This window comes from Manis pentadactyla, chromosome 9 (assembly GCF_030020395.1).
Source record: "Manis pentadactyla isolate mManPen7 chromosome 9, mManPen7.hap1, whole genome shotgun sequence".
Taxonomy (NCBI): domain Eukaryota; kingdom Metazoa; phylum Chordata; class Mammalia; order Pholidota; family Manidae; genus Manis; species Manis pentadactyla.
In genome coordinates, this window is record NC_080027.1 from 117,114,890 (window position 1) to 117,140,314 (window position 25,425).

The 25,425-nt window shown below is 37.5% G+C and overlaps 1 protein-coding gene and 1 long non-coding RNA gene across 2 annotated transcripts in view; one reads left to right on the forward strand and one right to left on the reverse strand.

Annotated features, from left to right (window-relative positions):
- Positions 1–498: 498 nt before the first annotated feature.
- Positions 499–4,530, reverse strand: LOC118926032 (uncharacterized). Its single transcript, XR_005030286.2, has 3 exons — positions 4,391–4,530; positions 2,028–2,156; positions 499–978 (listed from the first exon to the last, which is right to left on the reverse strand). It is a non-coding gene; the product is annotated as an uncharacterized LOC118926032 (long non-coding RNA).
- PPP2R5A (protein phosphatase 2 regulatory subunit B'alpha) overlaps positions 4,346–25,425 on the forward strand; it is a 54,830-nt gene continuing 33,750 nt past the window's right edge. The window contains exon 1 of the mRNA XM_036912470.2: positions 4,346–5,252. Within this exon, the coding sequence (XP_036768365.1) occupies positions 5,072–5,252 (181 nt within the window). The 5' untranslated portion in view covers positions 4,346–5,071. The remainder of the gene's footprint in view (positions 5,253–25,425) is intronic.

Here is a 25,425-nt window from a genome sequence, read left to right on the forward strand (position 1 = left end):
TTCATTCTGTTGATGCACAACATGCATATATAAATATCTGTTACATGAATGAATTAATGAATAAAACAATGAATTAATGAATGGATGGACCTGGACAAACCTCTAAGAACACTGGAAGGTTCACTGAAGTCTAGAGCAGTGGTTTTCAAACTTCTTCAGGTGATGAAATACCTATAAATCATGTAGCTTCTGGTGGAGCTCCTAAAAATGTGAATTTATGAAACCTTAAGGGAGTAAACACATATCCATGGAAGGACACACAAGATTCTGATAGCACTGGCTGCCTCTAATAATGGGAACTGGATGTTGGGAGTAGAGGTGGAAGTGAGATGTCCATTTTGAATTATGCTTTTACTCCTTTTGAATTTTCAATACTTTGAATGTATTTAAATAAAAAGGAATGAGGTACTAAAAATTAACATTTTTATGAGAAATCACATACTATCTTGATTTCGATTCCAGGATAGCAAAATGGTAGTAAGAATCAAACTTTTAAACAAGACATAAGGGAGAAATTTTAGTTTTTCAAATTTGGGAAATACCAGTACTATTTGATTGTGCAGATACAGCAAATTTGTCTGGTGTTCTATTGGGGCGCAGTTTGGGAATCATGGGTCCTAAGGAAAGAGAGTATTTGACAGCCAAAACTTTGCTTGGATGGGCTTTAGAGAATTTCACAGTGATTTGAAAAGAACACTCTCTGACGCACTCTTTAAAACCCATTAAAGGGCCATGATTTTGCCACTGTGAATATTGTTTCACAAATTGCTTATTTTCTCCAGCAAGCAAGTATTATGAATAAGGGAATGAAAGCACACTTATGTTTCTGGACTAAGGAAATCAAGACATGTGAGGACAGACCAGTCCAAAGAATCGGGCAGTGATGAATCCTTGCCTCTGAATCACCATTCACCAAGGGGCTTCGCAGATGGGAAGAGGCAGGAGTTCCATGGCAGGCAGTCTTTTTCAACACTCTTCCTGTGTCAGGGGCACATGCAGATTAGTACTGATGTTGCAGTTCTTTGTTAGATGATGCTTAGTTACCAGATTTCTGCTTAGGACCCCGACACCTTATTTACTCAAGACAGCACATGGAAAATAAATGTTCTATAAATACATTCGTGTATAAAATTATCTTATGTATAATTTTCACTTTCTCAAGTGTTTTCTTTCATGTGTCACATTTAAAACTCATGCCAACCATTACGATTAGCACACATAATGTAGGGGAGGGGCACAGGGAAGGCAGTATAGCACAGAGAAGACAAGTAGTGTCTCTATAGCATCTTACTACACTGATGGACAGTGACTGTAATGGGGTGTGTGTTGGGGACTTGATAATGGGCGGAATCTAGTACTAACCACATGTTGCTCATGTAATTGTATATTAATGATACCAAAATAAATTTTAAAAAATCATGCCAACCCTGTAAAGAAGGGTATTCATTAATTTTTTTCTCATGTACAAATTTAGAAACTAAGGCTCTGAGAAGATGAGTGACTTGACAGGATATTACTAATAAGTAATATTTATTTTCTCAGGTTTTAACTCCTTCTTTCTTTAAAATGTGCTCAAAAGTCTTCCCCAAGAGACCATTTCAGAAAACTCAGGCAATTTTGCTGGTTCCAAGTCTCCTAGCAACTTATTTCCAGTATCTACTTTCTATCTATTCTATTCAGTATTATTTCCAGTATCTATTATCTACTGTATTCTAGTATGAGTTTTAGCTTTACTCTATCAGTTCTCTTTCTGCTATTTATTTTCTCTCCTTATCCTATGTAAATTATTTTTATAAATATTACTGCCCCCAACTTCTAGATATTTACATTCTATTTTCAATAATATCCAGATGGCTAAAGAATAATAGTTTCAAACTTTTGTGTGCATAACTTTTCTGTGTGTCTGGGGTCAGGTCCAGGAATTTACATTTTAGATAAGCATTTCTTAGGATTCTGGTGCAGACATTCCAATGACCACATTTTCAGACACTGTGCACCTGAGAATTAAAAATTAGATTGTTACATACCACATAACTGTCCTGTGCTCTGTAGGGGATAGAGATGTAAAGCCACCAAGTTCTTGCTCTTTTGGTGTTTACAGACTTTCAGGGGAGAAAGAGTATAGTGCCATCTCCAACGGTATGTGATGACAGGTACTGTGAATGATGTAGGCAATAAATGTTACAGGAATATAAAGAAGGGAGGCATCACTTCTGGCCAGATTTTCATGAATGGCTTCACATAAAATAAGGAGCTTGAGGAAAAGAAAGGTTTCAACAAGATGGGGGAAAGAGTAGATTATTTTAAGATGTTGGAACAGTAAAGAGTAAACCTTTCTGAGGGTCAACGAAGCACAGCAACTACTTTTAGGGGATCCGTATGCAGAATGATGTGTCTGCACTGAAAAGAGTTTGTGTAGGGATGTGGCGGGAATTGTGCCTTGAAAGATAGCTAGGAATTAGATTGAGGAGAGCCTTGCATTTGAATCCTTTAAGTACTAGGTAGTTCTTCAAACAGGGGAATATGATAAAAGTGGCATTTTTCAAGACTGATTTGGCAGTGAGGCTGAAAGCCCTGAAGTGTATTTGGTGGTGGGTGGTGCAAACTGTGAAGAAGGCCTGGTCTGGTGTTTGTGAAGGTAGAGTCAACAGAGTCTGGAGCTTCACTGGATGAGAAAGAGAAAGGTGTCAAAGAAGCTGCTGAGGTTTGAACCCCCTTGACTGGGAGGATTGTGTACAATTTCACCACTCAGGAAATCTGAGGAAGGAAATGTTTTAAGGCAGTAAGTTTGGTACTAGATCTAGACTCCAACTTCCTATCCAAAGTTGGAATCTTCTATACACATGCATCAGTTGTTCTGCTTAAATATATGGCAGCTATTTTTATTTTGTCAAAAGCAAAAGGTCTGGAGCTTGCAGGAGAGGAACAGAGATTTGAGTCCACCAGCAAAAAACTGCCAAGCCAGCAGGAGACAGACTTTTCAGCTCAATTATTAACTTTTTTTTCTAGGCTTAAATTTAGGCTGATGTAAATTTATTAATTTTAAATTATTATACATAACAGTTTTTATTCTCCAAGAGTTCATCCCTTTTTGCGTAAATAACAAAATCTATTTCTGAATTTTGTTTAGTACTTTCTAAACTTTGGCAAGTAGAGGGTCTTACAATAGGGTGGAGAGAGAACATTAGGTCCCTTTTGTTTTCTTCGTATACACATCAGCTCACTCTTTTTGTATTAAGCATCATTTTAACAAAAGCACTACACAAAAAACTAAGATGACAGTCCTTGTCCTGAAGAAGTTTAAAATCTAGATGGCATTTTCAAGGAAGAGATACCAATAAGAGTAAATGGACAGTGACTGTGATGGGGCATGGTGGGAACTTGATATTGGGGGGAATCTAGTAACCACAATGTTGCCCATGTGATTTTATATTAATGATACCAAAATAAAACATTTTTTAATAAAAAATAAAAAGACTAAATGGCAAGCCCCCAAACCCACAAACCACTGACCAGAGGAATTGGTACTCATTCTGTTGGCGTAGTTGAAGACCTTTTGCTGAAGAAGAGGCGAAAATTAGTGGAATTCTAAGTTGGGCATGAGAAACCTCTTCTTGGAGGGTGTGGATTTGGAGAACTCTTCTAAGTGTAGATGCTAGGTTGGCCCAAGAACTGTTCTCGGGAGCCGCAGCGACCGAGTCCCTCGAGAGCTACCTACCACTTTCTGCAGCAACTACCGACTACGCGGCTTACGGCTAGCGAGGCTCCAAGGCCCGCCCAGGAACCCAGTATCTCGCTCCGATTGGATAAACGCACTCGGCCTTTGCTCCTCCCCTTTCAGGGTTTTTCCCGCCCCAGCCCTCGAACTCCCCCAGTCGCTTCAGTTCCTTATTGGCCAGCACAGAAGAGAGGAAAAGGAACAGGCATTCTATTTTGCTCTACAGGCTGTCAGAACAATTATAGCCTGGAGTTGTTGCGCAGGCGTGCGCGCCTTTGCTCGCCGCGGAGGGGCACGTCGCCTCCTTCCCAAGATTATTCTTGGCACTGTTATGACGCGAGCGGCGCTCCGCTCGCCGTATTCGCCTACGACTGGCTGTGGTCGAAGTCTGTCATACAACCCGCCCCAGGCCTTTGCCGACCCTCGCGGCGAGCGAGCCCTTTCAGGAGGCCACGCCTCACTCCATTCCTGCCGCTGAGCCTTGCGATTGGCTGAGGAAGCTGGCATGCTTTCCCACCCCCTACTCCCTGCCCAGCATCCGAGAGGCTAGCGGGACCCCGCGGAAGTTGTCAGTCAATCTCCTCCCCAAACCGCGGCCAGGCCCCTCCCCCGGGCCGCGCGCCCTGGCGCGAGCGCGCACACGCGCACACACTCCCCCTTGCCTGTACCTACCACCTCAAGTTGTAGCGGTCGCCCGCCGGGCGCTCTCCGTGGGCGGCGGAAGGGCGTGTGGACGAGAGGGTTCGGACCGCTAGGCGCTGCAAGGAGCGAGCGTGTGTGCGCCCAAAGCCGGGGCAGCGGGTCACCGCCCCGGGAGATGAGGGGCCGGCGGTGACAGGGAGGAGCGGGCATCGTGGCGGCGGCGGCTCGGAGGGGACCCGCGATGGCAGCGCCTCGGGAGGAGGCTCCAGGCAGGGCGGGCTGCGCTGGCAGCGGCCGCTGAGGAACTGGTCGGCCGGCCGGCTGGCGACCTGGGCTGAAGGGAAGAGGCGCGCTCGGCGTCCGCACCCAGCGCCCTCGCCTCAGTTGTCTAAACTTCAGGCTCCCTTGCACCCGCCCTCCGCGCCCGGAGTCAACAACTTCTTCACCCCCTCCGCCCCCGCCCTTGCCCCCGCCAGCCCCCGAGCTCGCCGCGCGGCGGGGACCAGGAACCCCCGGCCCTGAGATGTGGCCGTGAGGCGTCGGTGGGCGGCGAGGAGAAGCTCGGCGGCGCCGGGAGCGGGAGGGCGGTGTGGCCGGGGGGACGGGGCGGAGGGGCGCGAGCTCCCCGCGCCTCTCCCCGCCTCCTCCGCCTGCCGCTGCCCGTTCCGTGCAAAGCAGCAGCCGGAGCTGCCCAGCGCCAGGGCCGCGGAGATGTCGTCGTCGTCGCCGCCGGCGGGGGCTGCCAGCGCCGCCATCTCGGCTTCGGAGAAAGTGGACGGCTTCACCCGGAAATCGGTGCGCAAGGCGCAGAGACAGAAGCGCTCCCAGGGCTCGTCGCAGTTCCGCAGCCACGGCAGCCAGGCGGAGCTGCACCCCTTGCCCCAGCTCAAAGGTAACCTCCGAGGGCGCAGCCCGGGAGGGAGCGCAGGGCTCGCCACCGCGCGGGCCGAGCCATTTCTGGGTCTCCTGCCCAGCCGGGGCTCGCAGTGCGAGACGTGTCTTCCACGATCCTTGGCGGTCACCCCCGCCCCGTTGACTCAGACAGGTTTGATGTTAAAGGTCTTGGTTCTTTTCTTACTTCTCCCTGATTCACCCTGACTCTTGCCATCTTCGAAGAGACCAACACCCCTCGCCACCTGCGCGCACGCTCACCTGCCCTCGCGCTGAGCACCCTCTTCTTGGCGTCCCGCGAGGTGGATGGAGTTCAGCACTCTTCCCCCGGGCTGGCCCTTTCCCCTCTTGCTTTAACAACCTGTCTTTACCTTACGATCTTCGCTTTCTTGAGACTCACCTCCTCTTTTCGGATATTCGTAGCCTCGTCTTTACTTTCCAATTATAAAGCGTCTGCACCCACCCTCTCCTCAACTCCCTTTCGCGTAGATTGTTCCTAAGAGTCAGAAACACCGGAAATCTCAATGCAAACGACGGTTCGGCGTTACCTGGCCTTTGGATTTATTTACAAAGAAAGAGCCGAAAAGTTTGGCCCAGTGCAGTGCCTTAGGTGTTAAGTGTTACCCTTTAGCTCAAAGAATAGAAAGACGAAAGACTTGAAGTACTTTATTGTCTGAGAAGATAGACACAGTAGATTTGGAGAATGTATAAAGAAGGTAGTCTTGCTTTGCCCTGAACTGGAAACTTGGTTCGCCAAGTAGTGATTCCAGGGACTTTATAGGTTTGTACAGTAATTCAAATTGGTATCCGTGCCTAATGCCTTGCAGGAGAACTTGGCACTCCTTTTTGGCTCACTTACTTTTCCACTAGGTTTAGAGTATTTTTAATAAATTGTTTCCTGGTGTCCTAGTTACATCTTTATGAATTACTACCTCTTAACCTTATAATTTTAATGTCTTCGCTTTTTATTAGATAGAAATCATCATGGAACAAGATGATAACGCTTCTAGACATTTAGAACAATTTTCCGACAGAAGAAACCTAATAGAAATCTAGATCTGTTTTGCAAGGGCAGGAAATTAAATAGATAAATGTTCCGCAGATTTTTCGATATATTTTATCTGCTCCGAGGCCAGGCTGGTTCTGATTTGTCTTTGGGCCTGTGAATCCAACGTTGGTTTAGCTGGGAGGCTGAAGAAAATCCCAGATCAAATCTCAGTTGACCTATAATAGCTCTGGAACCCCATTCAGACCCTGGCCTGCTCTTGGGGTGCTTCTAAATGAAGGACATCCTACAGCCAGAATCAAACTGACTTTTGAAAGATTTTAAGGTACATGGAGCTTGTGTTACTGTATTTATCGTTTGCTTTTAGCATACAAAAATTGTTAAAATTTCCGTATCGTAGAGTCAATGCTAAACTACAGTGGTCGGCATTGCCAAGACTAATTCTTGAGTGATGTCACGGCTGTCAAAGAATATCATCTTACCTATTAAGACATTGAATTGCTATTCATAGATTTAAATTTTTTAACTTAATTAAAACATCATAGTTATTTTTGTATTACTGATTTTCATTAAACTGTCTAATTTTTATAGTTTGAAGGTTTGATGTTAACGTTTTTCTTTCATATTTACTTAATTTGCTTTTAGTAAGGTATGCCTCCTTAGTATTGCCCTCATTAACAGAATATTTACTTTTATTTAATAAAAATAACAGAATATTAAACATGGTTTGTTCAAGGCAGGAGATGCGGCTTTAGTAAAGTTTGATTTTTAAAAACCTGGCGAAAATACAGTTATCATCCAGGTTATATGGTGTAGTTCAACAAATTGAGGGTGCTGCAGAATGTTTTATTGATAGTATTTGGTCACTAGTAGAGAAAAAAAAATTGGAAATGTAATCCTGTACATTTTGCATGAAAACGTAAAATTTTTTATAAGGAAATGAATGTATTTGAGACACTTACACAAACTTAATTGAGGAAATAAGACCCTAACTTGGATTACCCACCTACAGGAAGAGCTACTTTTACTCCAGATGCCAAAATGCTTGAAAAGTGATTTTAAAAAAAAATCTAGTTGCTTCTCTTGGTACTTTGGCAGTGTACTTGCTACCACAGCGTTGTGTGCTTTTTCTGTCAGTAGTAGTTTTTTCCATTTGTGGGCTTTAAAAAAAACCAGTGGAAAGCATTTATTTTAGTATGTGAACCAAAGAGAATTTTTCTTCTGCTCTGCAATATAATTTTACTGTGGAGTGATTCAGATATCTGTGGGTATCCAAGATCTTTCAATGTTTATACCAGCCTGCTTATGTTACACTTTGTCCACATGGATCCAAACTGGAAAGGTGTCAGCCATTTTCCTCAAAGCATACTATAGCAAGGATTAACAAAATAATTCAACTTTTTCAGCTATGCAAAGTTTATTTTGCAGTCATTTAGTAAGTAGGTTGCAGGATTTTAATGAAAATGTTCAGAGTAAATTCTGTTTTGTTACAGAAAGTATTTAATAAACAGGCCTTGTTAAAAGGATTTTTTAAAATGAGAAACTGTTAAATGGGTCCTGAAAATTAAACTAATTTAACTTAAATTTTTTTCAAAACACTTTTTAAATGTATTGTTGTGTTAATTCTTGAAGCTCACCTGAGACCTAGGTACTAGAAAATAAAAGTAGAAGCATCTAATCATTTTTCTGTATTTAAATTTACATTAATATAAGACTTAATTTTTCTACCTTGAAGTTCTCTGGTAACCAACAGTTAGGAAACTAACTTAAAAAAAAATCTCACATTAAGAAGTCTTTCAATCTGTTTAGCCTATTTTAAGGCTCTGGAGGTATTGGTTTGGTAAAGTAGTGGATGCCCTATATTTAGATAGCATTTAGCGTTTACAAATTATTTTATACCCTTCTTTATTTTTTAATTACAAAAACAGTATTGCCCTAACAAGTGAAACAATCCAAAAATGTGTCACTCCTAATCCTTGATATCCCCAGTTTTTTCACACATAGTAAAGTAATGCTGTTGTGAGGCAATCCACAGCTCAATATATTTTTACAAATATTTTATTTCATTGGGTCGTCACAGCAACTCTGTGCAAGACCAATGTTGTTCCCATTTTATTGATGAGAAAGTTAAGGCTTGAACAGCTTAGTTTCAGACATGTGATTATTTATCTGGATGGTACCCCCATCAAATGACACCAGTACTCAGGTCAAAATGATTTTAGTATTTTTGTTTTTAACCTACTTCATGAAAATTTGAAGCAGTATGATAGAAAGAGTTGGGCCATTGGGGTCATTCCTGGGACCCAGGTAAATTTTTAATCTTTCTGAGTTGCTTTCCTTATCTGAAAAATGGGGATAATACCCTCTATCTCCACAGGATTGTGAGGATTAAGTGAAATAATGTAATTAAAGTGCCTACAAATAGGCAAAGAATGTTAGCTGCCATTCTTTTTGATATTTGACAATCTAGATTAAAAATATTTTTAAAATGAAGGATTCACACACACACAAAAATGAAGGATTCACATAAATTGTAAACTTCCCTAGTGTACTGACAGTATGATCTCATTTAGAGTCAGTTTTCAGATATGATTTATATAAAGGGAGGTGAAACTAGTGTAAGTGATTAAGTGGAAATAGAGTCAGACTCTTTATAAAAAATTTAAAACTGTAGGTAAAAGTTTTTTACCAAGCAAAGAAATTGAATAGCCAGTAGAATTGCATAGACATGCATTTTTTTTTTAGACATGCATTTCTCATAGAAAACAGCCAGTAAGTAGCAAAGGACAAAATTAAACTGGTTTTGAGTTGAGTCTCTCTCCTTTCACATTAGGTAAAGAACTTCCCAAGTATTACTTAGATTCTTTGTCGGTATATTTTTAGAAACTGGGTCCCCTGGGGAGGTTTTGAGGCCAGAAACTGGGTACTGATTTGGAGTGCCTTGCTTACCTTCAGAGAAAAAAAAAAATTTTTTTTTTTTTGGTATGTGGTCTTTTAGGGTAACTGGAACAAGAACACCAACATGATCTGAAGTTTCATAACTAACATTTTCATCAGAGGAAGATGCTACTCATTCAACTTTTAGGATTTACAGATCTCCTTAAAGTTAGTATCATTCCATCTAAAGCCAAAACCCATTTTTGTAATTGGGATGGCACTAAAGGAGAGTTGAAATTCATCTTAATATGTTAGGAAAACTGTTTGTTTGCAAAAGGATTTAACATTTTAGTCATTTTAGGACTATTTTCTGATGTCATATTTCTTCTGCAAGACTTTTTAATCTTTTAAAACTTTTTTAGGATATACTTAGAAATTGGTAAATATAACAAATGTCCACTGCTGGCATTCACATGAAGGAAAAACTTTTCTACTTAAGTCTAATTTAACATCTTCAGAACTCATATTTAGGGTCAGATTCTAGCCCTACCCCACCCCAACTTTAATTACCGCCTCTGATTCTTAATGGAATTTTGGGTTATTTTGTGAAGTATCTAATTGAATAAAGAGATAATCTGATAAAATGTATTTAGTAAAATAGTGTGATCGGTGGGATGGAGCACTTCTATAAATAGTAGACTCAAGTTGTCTTCCTGCATCATTGATGACTCAAAATGCTTTGGGCTGGTTAACTCCTTTGAACTTCAGTTTATAATCATTTTTACTTGTAAAAATAACATTTTCCCTCTTGATCAAATCATAAAGATGAATTAGTCTTTAGTGCATTACTGTCACCCTCTTTTTATGAAAAAGACAGGTTTATCAACAAAAATAATACATTTGGGAAATAGACTTGCGCTTTTTTTTAACTTCTTAAATTGTAAAAACTGGGAATAGAGACTAGCTTATTTTTATTTTTATGTTTTAGCATTTTTGTTCTCAAACCTAGCTGTACACTTGGAGGACTTTAAAAAATATCAGTGTAGGTCCCATCTCAAGAGATTCTAAATTAATTGATATGTGGTAGGATCCAGGCCTGGGGTTGATTCTGATGTGCAGCCAGTGTTGAGAATCACTAGTTTAACATCATTTGACTATTGATTTAATTCATTAATTGAGACTGCCCTTTTCTTTCTGATACTCTTCATTATTCAGCCTATTAACATTTCCTGCCCTCACTTCACCTCCTGTATTTATTTTTCGCTCTCTAAGCTTTGCTGCCCCCTATGGCTAATCAGCTGCTTTCCTAAAACGGATAGTGCTGCCTCATTTCCTAAGGGGGATAGTTTTAGGTATGATGAGATGATTCAATCGGATTTTGCTGTAGTTAAAACTCAAACTATTTTTATTTTGTCAATTAAAACTCAGCTACTATCATTTGATACTTGGTGGTCAGTTTTTCTTTTCTCAGTGATTTTTGGAGCTGTAGCTGAGCTGTCAAGTACAAGTGAGAACAAATGATAGAGGTTTGCCTAGTTTTAATCCCATCATTCAGGGTAACATGATTCCAACCACTTTGGAGTGTCAAACTGTTGTTTGCTGTATGTTTCGCTTCTGTCATCTTAATCTTGACCACAGCTTTTTATTGGAGGTAGGGCAGTGAGGACCTGGGGCCACTTATATTCCATATCACTATTTTGTCTTTGGCCTTTCTGCAAACCAGTTTGAATAATACTTGTATTTGTTGATTTGTTGTTTTGAGCCAGTGTTCAGTTGTTATTTGTGATGTTCTTTCTCCAGAATGACACGGTAAACATTTTTGTGAAAGCAGAAGTCATCTGTGTTTTCATATCCCATTATGGTGCCAAACACTGTACTCTGTGCATAATAAATGTGGCCATGTAGACAGAATCACTGTTTTGATGAAGAAATTACTGTTGATTATCTTTTGGCCCTTTTCCCTTAACACCCTCCTCCCACTGACACACCCCCAGTTATTGATTATGCTTTCAGAGTGATGTTTGATGCTGTTTACCAGTAGATCAGTTCTTTTCTATTTTTTTTGAATTATATATGTGCCTAAATGTACTTCAGAATTTTAGAGTAAATAAATTCTGGGTTTCTAATACCATGATAGTAAATAGTAAATGTGGGCTTAAAACAAAGGATTGTTTGTTCTTTTATTTTGTGCTTTGCAAATGGCTGGGGTAAGGGACATGTAACATTATTGATAGATTTCAAGTTAGGAAAGGTACTGTAAAGTTTGTGTGGAAAAGTAACACCAGGCTAACTAACTTCCAAGCATGGACATGTATTTGTAAACACTGAATAAACTGAAACAATTAGTTTACAGTAATTTTAAAATTTGAGGTGCAGTCTTTAAAAGGATGTCCTTGAAGAAGATGAAAGGAATACATTTTAAAGATACAATTACTTATAGTGCATTGTTGTAAGAAGGAACTTAAATGCTTTGCTGAGAGAGTTTTACATGAGAGGCTAGGTTTATGCAAAACACATTCTACATGTCTAGCGGGATATGCATATTGACCAATACACAGTTTCAAACCTACTTTTTATGTATACTTTTTTGAACTCTTCCCTGAAAGCATTTGTTAATGTGGACTTTTTGAGTGAGTAATGGTGAATTTTAGAAGTCCTGAAGTTTTTAATCATATTTCCTAAATAACTCTATCATGATTTTTTGAGGGACAGTTTGCTGACTATGATAGACTCACATGATAAAATTCAGAGAACATTTTTCTATCTTGGATACTGAAGGCAAGGGATTTATAGGGAACACACTCCTCCTACTGGATTGGTGATGCTAATTGCATCTACTGTAACCTTGCTGTGGTGCTTAGTTGAGCCTTCCAGTGCTGAATGGGACAACTGAAGTCAGTGCTGAATGGGACAACTGAAGTCTTTCTAGTATAGTTTCCGTTGGGAATCAGTTTCACTCTTGTTCTAAATAAATTGCTATCTTGTCATTTCATCAGAGCTTTCTTTAGGGAGGAAAGTACTAGGTTTTTAAACTCTCAGATACACTCTCAGATTTTGCTTACTGAATAAACTATAAATAAGATGTTAAATGTCTGAAACAAAATTTTTAAATGACTGGACTTAGAATTTATAATTCAAAAATACTATATGTTATTATATGTGAAATATAGTTTCAAAAATTATAGTTTGTTGGTACTCATCGGTAAATTATATTCTAGAACTATAGCTATTATCAGAAGTTGATGAGTATTTGAACTCATTTTTAATCTCATGCCTCTAAGGTGAAAAAGACAGTTTGTGTAGTAAGCTCTGAATTTTGATGTACCAATACTGGATGTTTCTTTTTTTTTAATTTTCAGACTTTTCCAAAGGTAAAAAAAAAATCTGTTCAAGTCATAAGTAAAATAAGATATAACTTTTATGGGAATATGACCTGCATTTTTTAAAAACTTGCACTACCATTCTTGTTTTAACTGACACCAGGAAAAATATTTTGTTTGCCTACCATGAAACTATATACATACTTTGCTTTCAAAATCTAGTACAAAATCTGGTTTTGCTCCCTTTAATGTCTGTAGCGCTTAAAATTTAGATGAACCATTATTATAGAGATGAAACCTTTACTTAGCGAAATGAACAAAATGATTAACGCTTTTTCTTTTGAAATTAAATGTCTTTAGGAGGTTGTTGATTAGTGAGGAATATAGACATGTAACTAGGCAGTTTCAGTAGTTTAAAAAGTTTTGTTATAAGAGCAAGCAGGAAGAGGCTAGGGGCAGTATGTGAGGGACCCAACCCAGTATTGGTATGAGGAGGGAGATCAGGGAAAACTTCCTGGAGAAAGTGACTGATAAACTAAGACCTACAACGCCAGAGGTGTTAAGCCAAAACAGATGGGGGTCTAAGAGATCCACCTAAAGGATAATGTATATGTGCAGCCCCAGGAGTGAGTGAGCAAAGCATATTTTGGGAAGTGCCAACAGTCTGTGTGACTGTGGTAAAAAACATTAAAATAGGAAACTGGCTAGAGAAGAGCCTGGAGTGACTGTTAGGGTCCAGGTCATAGTCTTGACGCCAAGTACTGGGCTTATTCCTGACAGTAGTATGAAGAATGTATTGGGAGGTGGAGTCAAGAATATAATGATTCTATCTATTGAATTTTGCTGTAGTTGTCATAATTAAAACGACTATTATCATTTGATACTAGCTGATCAGTTTTTCTTTTCTCTATGGTTTTTGGAGCTGTGGATGAGCTGGCACAGTAATCCAGATGGATGCAGGAGGCCTTGTCTAGGTGGAGATGGGGTGGTATCACAGGCAGGATTGCTGAGAAGGGCAAACCAATGGAGACACATTTCTAACTTGGGCACTTAGAGGCATGAGAGTAGTTTGTGGAAAGGGAAGAAAGGAAGATCAAATTTGGGAGAAAATAATGGTTCTTTATTGGACAGTTTGAAGAGCCTGTGGAAAATCAAGGTGAAGCTGTCTAATAGGAAGTTAGATATTTGAATCTGGAGCTAAGTAGAAAGACCTGTGGTAGAGCCAACAATTTGGGAGTCTTCAAATTAAGGGTGGCATCTGAAGCAATGCAAGTAGAAGCATTGCTTCAGATGCCACCTTTAAGCATTTCCCACTGAAAATGTATAGAAAGAGGAAAAGCCAAGGAATACTACCATATCGATGATGATCTAAGGGAAAGGAGTAACCTCAAGGCAAGAGAGACAGCTTGAGTGGAAAGGAAGACAGGAGAGACCAGGCAATCAAGGGAAAAGAATCTTTTAAAAAATGAGAATGAGAGGTTAGTGACAGTGAAAAGAGCTGCTGACAAGTCAAATAAGAGCTGAAAAGTTTCCATGGGTTTGGTCTTTAGGCCACGTTGGTGACTTGAGAGGTATGTAAGAGGATTGATAGACTTGAAATTTCTGTAAAGCAAGGAATGAGTTGGAATTGTGAAAACCAAGGCAGTAAGTATAGGCATCTCTTTCAGGAAGTTTGACAATTAAAAAAAAAAAAAAATATATATATATATATATATATGTATATATATAGTGACTAGCTTCTGGGTGGAGAATGGATTGTAATAAAACAATTTTAGGTGGACCAGTTAGGTTGTTTTAATAGGCTAGGTGAGACATGATAGGGCTTGGGCTAGGGTGGTAGCAGTAGAGATGGAGAGAAAAAGAATATTTGAAATATTTCTTAGATCGGATTTGTTAATGAATTGTCTGAGGAGAGAGAGAGAAGGCAGGGTAGGAGTCCAGGATGATTCCCAGGTGTTTTAGTTTGGATCACTGGGTAGATAACATAAGTCTACCACCACCAAGAAGGAATACATTAAAGAAGGAACCAGATGTAAAGAAAAAAACCAGTGTTGTGTTTTGGAAATTTTAAGTGTGAGATGTCTTTTGGGAGCCCAGGTATAAATATCAAATAGATTGTTGAATATGTGGATCCCAGAGTGCCCATTTGGTAATTTCTGTGACTTCTAAGCATTAATTATAAAATTTTCAAATTTGTTTATTAGAAAATGTCCATAGTTTGGGGATGCTGGCCCCTTGATCTTCTGGCCAGATTCCCTATGGAATGTCTGTGTACCCCAGAAGATATATGTATGAAGGAGGTCACAAAATGTGTTGGGATGGTACATGAGTGAAGGTTGGACTTAATTGCTTTCTGCCTTTGAACTGTAAGTTAAGTTCTCCAAGGTCTGAGATCCATATTTTCTTCCACAGCATTTAGGTAGTCAGTTCTTGGTTTTAGTATTTATTGAATGAAATAATGAAGCAAAAGCTATTAATTGATTTAAGGAAAAACACCATTTTGTGTCATGCAGTAATTCACAATTTTATAATGACTTATAAATAAGTAATGTTTATATACAGTCCCAAACTTAGCATTTTATTGATGAAGAAACTGAAACAGATTGGTTATATTTTTGTGTAAGTCAGTTATGGCTCAGTATCTTCTCAATTGGTTAATGATTCTTTTGTCATATTAAACTGAAGATGTATATTGCCTGCACTGAAGTAAAGTTAACCTGATTTTCTAAGGAGAAATATTTGCAATGGAAATGCTTCCCCAGATGCTGATTTTTAGGTCCTGGGTAAGTAGGCAAGCAGGGGATCTTTATTTCTTAAATTCTTGTGATATAAAATGCTTCATTAATTTTTGGTTTTCCTTTTAGCACTGTTCCTCTCTTTTTTAAGTAATGTAAAATTTTTAATGGAGAATTTTTTTTTATGAATGAGTACTGTGAGACAAGATGAAGTGGTCATTTAATCACTTCACACATTTGTATCAGAGCTAGATTTATAATTTGGAGTCACTTCTCACTTAAAGTTGTAACCTGTAATTAACCATTTTGAGGAATTGTGGAATATTAAGAACTGATTAGACTGTACTTATTTTTGCCTCTCTGTTGGAAATGCTCAGTATATTTCAGTCCTCTGTACACAAGCTATGTACACAGTGTTCTTGAAACTTTTTTTAAAAAACTACGGCTATATTAGCATACCATTGTCTTTCTGATCCTTATTTTCCAGTTCCAGGGAGAAAAATTAATTGGGGCAAGATAACTGAGACTTGGATATAAAAGTCAACTGGACTAATTCATCTGTCACTTTACTGATTTTATTCTGCTAAAATGTCAAGAAAAACTGAAATTAGACAATATGTCATCTCCTTAAGTAGTTTTCCACATATATTTGTGCTTCCAGTGAATGAACCAGCCTAAATTTAAATCCAAAGTGGAAATACTAAAGTAGCAAATGTAACAATGAAATGCTTTTAAGGTGCCTGTAATTTTCAGTTATATTTCCTTCATAGGAAATTTCTCATTCATGTAGGAAACTTAAATAAAAATAACCCAGCTTTTATCTAGCTACCAGATACCCAGGTACTGATTTTGGTAGTTCATGTATTTTGATAGTCTGTTCTTAATTTGGACCACCTGGATGACCTCACACCTAACATACTTTGATATTTTGGGAACTGTGTTTTGTTTTTTTGTTTTTTTCGTAAGATCTAGAAAACTACCTTCTGTGGAATAGGAATGACTATTTTAGGTACAGTACTTGCTGTGAGTCATGAGTGAGTCTCAGTTTTTGTGGTTTTCTAAAATAAACTCATTTAAAGACTATGCAATGAGAAATGTCATATTCTTAACTATCCTATTTCTTTTATAATGGCTTTATTATTTTTGTAAAACCTTACAGACTCACTGTTAAAAACACATCAAAAGAGAAAACTTCTAAAATTTTGAGCATCTGTCTATTTTTCCCATTAGTGGGATCATAAAATGTATGCTGTTCTGTAACCCGTTTTTACTTCAATAGAATGTTATTAGTAGCATAGTTCTCAAAGAAAATTAAAAGCAGTTTAGAATGTGAATGAAGTTGTTTATTTCTGGAAAAACTGAATCAAATCACTTTAAACCTTAATTATAAAAATTCCTTATATTAAAAGGAGAGGAAATAATTTGTTACAGTACTGGTATTTGATTTTAGGGCACTTATACATGTATCTCCCAGAAAATCCGATTAAGAGAATTCATCACCTTCTCAGAAAATATCATATATAACATTTTGTGTATAATTTCAAGGCTCTTGGATTTCTCCCTTCCTGCTCCCCCATCACCACCCTGAAGCCCATCTGTGGTCTGATGGTGGAGGAAAGTATAGGGTGTTTGTACACCTTAGGCCCTGCTCTAGAGACTTGAACAGCCTTGTTAACGTAGTCCTTTCCCTTAGTGCAGTAGCAGGTGTTTCTTCAGAGTTACAGGTGGGAGTAGCTGCAAGATGGAACCTCATTTTAGCCATCAAAATGGAAAACAGTTATAGCCCTACATTCCATCTTACAAGATTTGTTTAATACTGTTCGTTCTCCAGAAGTCCCAAATGAGAAACAAAGATGCTTCTAAAAACCTGTTTTATGTAATAAGCAGCAGGTTTTATATTCAAATTGAATTAAACAGATGACACAAATATTCCACTTATTCTTCTAAGAGACTTTGTTTTTTTCAGTATTCTGCTTCCTAAAACCCAAAGTTCTCCATTCCAAGGGATCCATATTCTGTTACATGCCCCACTAGTGTGTCTTCCCCCCTGTTCTTTTCTACTTTATCAGAATATAAAAGATAACATAGTAAATGTTTCTGAAATAAAAATGGAACAGTATATTTTAACCCTTCTATAATGCAATCGTTGTGCATGTATTCACATTTGAATAGTAATTGAGTAAAGCATGGAAATAATTTACATTTTTGGAAGTTTTAAATATTCTAGGGTTTTCTTAAAACCATATACATTCGTATGCTGGAGTTCATTATGAAACTGGTAGGATGCATGTATTCAGATTTCCTAAAATGTGATATCTACAATACTTCCCACCATTTTCAATTTTGACTAAATCATAGATCCTTAACTAAGTCATATTTAGTTACAGTACTGTGAATCATTTATTAATAAACATTTCCATTGTTACTTTATACTAGCTTGATCCTCTAAAGTTTCAAATAAAAGCTGGTTTTAGATTCTTAGTTATTAATGTTCTAGGGGTATTGCCAAAAACAGCTACATGTCCTATATACCGTGCCAATTTCTTAAATTAGAATCTTGGATTGTATCCTCAGCGTGCCACTGTAGTGGTATTGCTGGGTTGCTATGATACAGTGCTTGTTCTGTACTTTGTAGCATGAATCCTATATGAGGTCCTACTTTAGATTTCAAATACATGAGCAGCAGCAATTGGAAATACGAAACCTTTTCCCTTTAAGGAAAATTGTACCTATAAAACTATTATTTCTGTTACAAATTATGATGCCTGGTATTTCAAACTCTTTATTCTTAAATGTAAAATAGAGGATTAACAATGAACAACATGAAATAACTTGGTTTATCCCTAATAAGTTTATTTTCTCATATTGACTTTCATGAAAATGGACAAGAAGAGGAAGGTTTTCTGATAATGTATTAAAATTTCAAATTTTTCTGCTTGGTACTTGAGGTCTTGAGAAAAGTGAACATAGACTAGATTTTCTGGTAAGATGCATTTGAGGTAGTACCAGCAAAACTACATTCCAAGGGAAAACTGCAAGTTATCTTACACAACTGAATTCTATTTTTTACTCAGTGAACTGTTCTTAAAACCAAACCCTACATAGCCATAGTGATAGATTATTACCTCTTTCTCATTTGATGTGATTTTTGAGTTTTCATTTCCATGTTCTATAAAAATTCCTATCAATCTAATAGAGTATTATGAATTAGTATAAGCAGCATAAAGATAAAAGAAGTGTATTCTAGGCATGTGTTGCGTACGCATTTGTGGTGGAATGAAGTTTATATGATTATTGGTTATTGGCATTTGATCTTTAAACCACAATGTTCCCTGGAAGCAAGTCACTGAGTGCAGCCCACATTCACAGGAGGAGAAATAAACTTACCTTTTGAAGAGAGGGTTGTCAAAGAATTTGTGGACAAATTTTAAACTATACTAGATAAGCATTGAATTAGAACAAGAAAAGTTTTGTAAATAATGGCATTTGGTTAAAATATCCTGAATCTCTCTGTCACAACGGGGATATAGTCGTGTTTAATGGTCCTGGTAGACTTGAGATCTTTTGGCTAAGGTTTTTCTGTTTAGTTAGTCTTCGGATAGGCACTGTCTTACTTGCTTCTGAAGAGCATGAAGAATAATGATGGGAGAGTGCATTCCAGCCAGTGCATGTGCAAACAGGCCATTCAGAGAACTTTCAGTATCAGTATGTATGTAACATAAAAGCGGGGATAATGGGTAATGAACTTGGAGAAGTAGTGCCCTCAGTTTCTTCTCTCCTTTCACCCTCAATTTTAGTAATGCTTATATTACATTTTTAAGATTGGTAACATTTTCTATAACCATAATTAAGTTTTCTGTAAAGTGTACATTAATTGTACAAGTTGAAAGACAGTGAACAAGGTGAGCCACTTAACAGAAATATGCTTAAATAGTATTTATAATAGTAACTATAGTGTTTCTTAAATAGTTAAAGTATGTCCTGGAGTTTCTAATTGTGTCTCTTTCTCTTTTCTTGTATGTTTAACATACTCGCAGTTTTTCCTCCAGATCTCCATGTAATAAGATGTCCTGTTGATTCTCTGCTGGAGATCCATGGGGCCTTTTTCCCCTCCTCTAAATGGCCCACTGGCTTTTCAGTCCTTTATTGCTTTCTTAGATTTATTTCCCCTATGCATGGTTCCATTCCTTTCTCTAGTTCCTTAGTGCTACATCATGTTCTCAGGTAACTTCCTAAGAAAGGTTGTGAGAGTGCTAAATTTTCCAAGTATTTGCATGTCTGAAACTGCTCTTACTGAACTTTATACTTTATTGATGGTTGGCTACATAGAGAATTCAAGATTGGCATTAGAATTCTAATGGCATAGTCCTATTATCTTGTAGCATCCCTCCTGCCAGATAAGAAATCTAATGGATATTTCATCTGGTTCTTTTGTGAGTGACATTTTTTTTGGTATCATTAATCTACAAATACATGAAGAACATTATGTTTACTAGGCTCCCCCCTTCACCAAGTCCCCCCCACAAACCCCGTTACAGTCACTGTCCATCAGTGTAGTAAGATGCTGTAGAATCACTACTTGTCTTCTCTGTGTTGCACATCCCTCCCCGTGCCCCCACACACATTATACATGCTAATCGTAATGCTCCTTTTCTTTTTCCCCGCCCTTATCCCTCCCTTCCCATCCATCCTCCCTAGTCCCTTTCCCTTTGGTAACTGTTAGTCCATTCTTGGGTTCTGTGAGTCTGCTGCTGTTTTGTTGCTTCAGTTTTTCTTTGTTCTTATACTCCACAGATGAGTGAAATCATTTGGAACTTGGTGAGTGACATTTTTTTTAATCTGAAAGCTTTTAGTCTTCTCTCCTGGGCATCTGAAATTTCACATTGATATGCCAAATAATTGCTTTGTTTGGGGTCATTTTTTTCTGTTTGTTTAGTTTTCTTTCATGTTAACAGGCTTTCCTTGAATATTTGGTGATCCTTTATTTTCTGTTAATATGTACATGTGAATAAAAATTCACTTTAGAAGTTTGATGGGGTTCATGACTGTCTGCTTTTGCTTAGAGTAATAGGGCTGGGAACTAGTTAAAAGCTAGAATGTATGAATCCTTGGGAGTATTTAGTGAGGAACCTTCCAATTTTGGGGGGAGGCACAGGTCTGGAACTTGAATGCTTGACTGTCGTGGAGTGGGGTAGTAGACTGTTCAGCACATACACATTTATATAATCCCCTGTTTTCAGCTCATGTCTTAATCCCATTTATTTCACCAGGTACATCTTCAAATTGGATAATGAAAAAAAGACTTAAGAATTTAGTGATAAGTAGGGAAAACCTAGCAAGACTTTTGTGAGTTTTAAAGGCTTGTATTATAATTTTACAAAGATGAAACGCCTCACTTTCCTGGAGTTGCCTTGATTCTCCCTCTGCTAAGATCATTCAGGGATTTCTACAATAGGGAGGATTTTTTAGTGAGACCAAATTTCAGTCATAATAAAATGGAAGACAGCTAAGATACATGTTAAAAACTTATTTTCCAGTCCAGTTTAAACTACGTATTTTACAAGGCAAAGCAGATTGCTTTTTAGATAATTCTGATTGTGCAGTTATTTTTGTATCTTTCATAATTTTCATGCGGAGAGTTTTATTTTGGTAATTTAGTAGTTTTTTTCTAGAACACCTTTTAATAAATCCTTAGCTCTGTTGTTACTATTGAAGGATGTAAATTGGTATTTCAGGTCGTTACATAATATTCTAAAGTTGTAATCAAGTTTCCTTGAGGCAACATAAAGATGTAAGGTATTTAAAATTGGTAAATATGATATGCTCTGATAGTAATTGGTATTCTCAATTGCTCGCATGTAAATATTGAAAGAGTATTAATAGATTTATGTGTAGGCTTTTCTTTGCATTTAAATGGCAGTCACTAGGATCTTAAATATTCATCCTTTATTTGCTCCTGATTCATTTACACATTTTGCAAGAAATTAATATCCTTTTGAAATAGATTTATGTCATCATATCAAGGAGACCTGATTTAAACTACTACAACAAAAATTTTAGATCTCCTGTGGTAATTAATTTCAAGGCAACTGTGCAAATACTGTTGTACTCTGGGTATGATGCAAAACAATTACATTGTCAGCATCTACCATTCCAGTTGCTGTATGATCTAGTACTATAAGGGTTCTGAATTTTCCCTAAACTTTAATTTTTCCAGAGGTAATTTTATTTTTAAACCTCAAGTGAAATTCTTACAGAAAACATCAGCTAATAATGCAGGGGAACCCCAGGGGAAGAAACTGTCAACCATAAGAATCAGAATGGACATTATCTACATTGCAAATGGCAAATTAATAATCAACATTAGCTTAGTAAAAATAGCCAAGTAAAAACAGTGTATGACATTACTGCCTAGGTGTAAGACATTGCCAGACTAAAACATCATTGAGTGTGACAGATATTCGCAAGAATTCTTGCAGTGGAGAAGCTGAAGTATAAAGTGGTCAGTGTAGATATTGTCAGTGCTTTTTATATTTAACAAACAATTATAATGCATTCTTTTTCTCACAAATTATTTGTTGTTCATATTTATTAAATATACCTGGAACATAGTCTGATCTTTTTCTCAATCTATTAAACTGTATTTTCTGCTTTTTCTTTTTCTTATGAGAAAGTTCAGTGTAACTGATGTTCCAGAAAGGTGCCTAAGAGTTGAGACATACTAAACACCTACAAGTGCAAAATAGTTTGTAGTTTTTAAATGATGAAAACCATGATCACCATCTTTTCATACTAGGATAACCATTATAAAATGTTTTTGACCTATATAAAAAGCGGCATGTCTTGAACCTAGCAGTAAACTGACCAGCAGTAGATGACAGTAGCTTCCTCTCTTAATTACTCTTGTACAGTAGGGGCTACCCTAACATAGCTGTTTTACCTTCGCTACCAAGAAACCCAGTACAAGAAAAGTGCTTAAATATACCAGTCAGATAACCGGTAGTATCTATAAATTTCCTATATTTACTTAATTCTGACTTTATTTTGAATTGTTCTGTTTGTATTTAATCTTGTAAGCACTCTCAAATTCTTTTTTATTCCAGGCTATATAGAGAATAGGCTGTATATAAATGGCTAACAACAATCAATACGTTCTACATCTGTTTATTACCTGATAGCATTTTTAAAAAATGTTTTGTATCTTGCCTTCCTAACCTGCTTCTAATCTCTTAAGACAGGAGATCATCTGTAATTTTCAGAACTAATCTCAAAGGATTGTTTTGAAAGTTAAATAAATTAGCACATATACAACATTTAGAATTGTATTTGGCATGAAGGAATCGCTAATGTTAGCAGTGTTACCATATTTTGTTCTGTAGTACAACCGGCTGCTCAATAGAATATGTACCTACAAGAAGGGTTAGGTAGGAAAAGATTTTTTGGAAACTTCTATTTTAACTCAGAGCCAAAGGAGTTGAACTGTTAACTGCTTTCTAAATATTTCTAATGTTTGGGAAGATCAGATATGACCTATCCCACCCACGAGTTAGCCAGGATATAATTCTGAAGGAGAAAAAACAAGTTCAAATACACCTTTAGGCTGAGAAATAGATTATTGAATGGAGAAGCTATGAAAAACATTTCTTTCTTTCTAGAGAAGACTCAAGAGTTAGGTGTTCAGGAAAAATAAAACTTCGTTTTTTATATTTAAAATGCCCCTGAATCTACTATTTGCCAATTCTGACAATCACTTTGTGTCCTCTAGGTTTTGTGTAGTCATAGGCTACTAGTCTATGGTGTAAGAGAAAAATTTGTATTCCACTTTGAAATACATGCAGTCATCTTCATGATCATTATCACATTTAATTCATTTAAATCTACCATCAAGGTAGGTTATTGATAAAAATGGTCATTGTCGTAAACTCCTAAGAATAGACATGATGTAATAATTCACTATTTATACCACTTTTGATATCCAGCACCAATCTGAACTTTTCCTTGTCCTATAGCCTGTTTTTCAGTACATAATCTTTCTCAAACTTAGAGTTTTTTCAAACATCAAATACATATTTGTTGACCCTTGTATACACTATGCCAGATGTAAAAGAAATAAAAAGGAAACCTGCTCAGTGAGTGATCCTTACCTTTGAGGAACCTGGAAACTTTTGGTGGGTCTTAAACATTTGTTAAATAAAACCCTAAAGTTAATGCGTAGTCAACTGTGGTGATGAGATTGTGATTACCACAGATGTTTAGAGAAGGGATGGGGGTCACTGTACCTAACCTACCTAAGGGAAATTATGTGGTGAATGTGAGATTTAAGTTTATTCTTAAAGAGTGAGTAGGATTTGGTAACTTGGCAGGGAGGAAATCTGGTAAGGTATTTCACATGGAGAAGAGTCTGAACAGATACACGGCCCTTGGAGTACAGGAAGAGGAGTGGTTTCACATTGAGGAGGTGAGGAGGTGGTAGGGGGAGGAAGGAGAGAATAGACTGGCTATGTAAGGTTACCACGTATTGAAATGGGGCATTGTACGAGCTTGTATTGCTTTTAGTATAAGAAAAAGCAGTTTAAAAGTATCTTAAAGCTGTTTAGAACTGTTAGCTTCTAAAGATATGGCATCTATTTCCCCAAACCATCATTAGAATGGAATTTAGTTGTATGTAAGTAGAAATATAGTATAGTTATATAATGAAGAAGATAAATAGCATTATAAATAGTTAAAGATATTACTGAGTGAGAGAACTATGGAGATTTCCTGTGCAATGTGAATGGAGAAGGATTCTTACAGCTCAAATAATCACCCCTTCTCTAGTGTATAACATATACCTAATGTAAATGTGTATAACCTATAATTAGGAAGCTTACAAAAAGCAGAGGTGTCCATCTTCTAGCTTTTTAAACTAAAATCTATGTTAAGAAATCTATTTATTAATTGAAATCAACCAAATACAAATATTAAGCAGATATCATAATTAAATGTATATCACCATTTTAACTTTAGGGGACAACTCCCAGAGGATTTAAGAAAAAGGCCATTCAAGCTATAGCTGACTTCTCAGAGAATGAGCATATTCTGCCTAGAATGATTTCAGGTCACTTCGGTATGAACAAGGATAGTAAATGTATGACTGGTAAGGTTATGTATGCCTGATACAGCTTCATTCTCACCCAACAGAATGAGATTTAATTCTGGGGTAAAGACAGCTGCAAATTTAATGGTCTTTTTTTTTAAGGATACATGAAAATGTACCCACTTCAGAAGAGTTCCATTAAAGGTAATCCTGAATCAAAACCTTTATCGAGATGATAATCAAAAATGTCATGTACTCTTAATATTACATGGACTCTGGTGCCAATCTTAGGATTATAACCTCAGCCTTCGTGTAGCAGAGAGCCATTATACCAGTCAGATAACCGGAACAGAGTTCTGGAACAGAGTGTTATATAAGTTCTTTGTAAATGTGGAGCTAGGAGAAGTTTCTACTGGGATAGTCTCAAGTGGGCTGTAACAAATTCAAAGTTTTTTTTTTGAATCTTCATAATTTTACTTAAAAAGGCACGTGAATTTTGCCATTCTTTACAATATACGCACATTTGTTTTATTGTAAGAATTGTTTTAAATTGTCATTGAGTGAAATTGACCAGTCAAGAATGTGCTCTGTGTTTTGACTTTATGTGAGCTGGTTTAGAATATCTGACCTGATACATTTTAGCAGTACCTTATCTAAAACAGCTTTTCAAGGACAGCAACTTAAATGTAGTTGCAAAGTAATTTTGTTTCCTGTCCCAGAGAATTTAAAAAGCAGAGGCATCCTTGGTTATCATCTTTATGAAGATTTCTACCTGTTACGTTTATATAGAGAAGGTACTCTTTTTGAATAGAGGATACTTTTGTATATTATGAGCTAAATATCAATATTGAAGTATAGGATTTTTAAAATTCATTTTATTATCATTAATCTACAATTACCTGAAGAACATTATGGTTACTAGACACCCCCCTTCACCAAGTACCCCCCCCAAACCCCATTACAGTCACTGTCCATCAGCATAGTAAGATGCTGTAGACTCACTACTTGTCTTCTCTGTGTTGCACATCCCTCCCTATGCCCCCCCCCACATTATACATGCTAATCGTAAGGCCCCCTTTCTTTTTCCCTGCCCTTATCCCTCCCTTCCCACCCCTCCTGCCCAGTCCCTTTCCCTTTGGTAACCGTTAGTCCATTCTTGG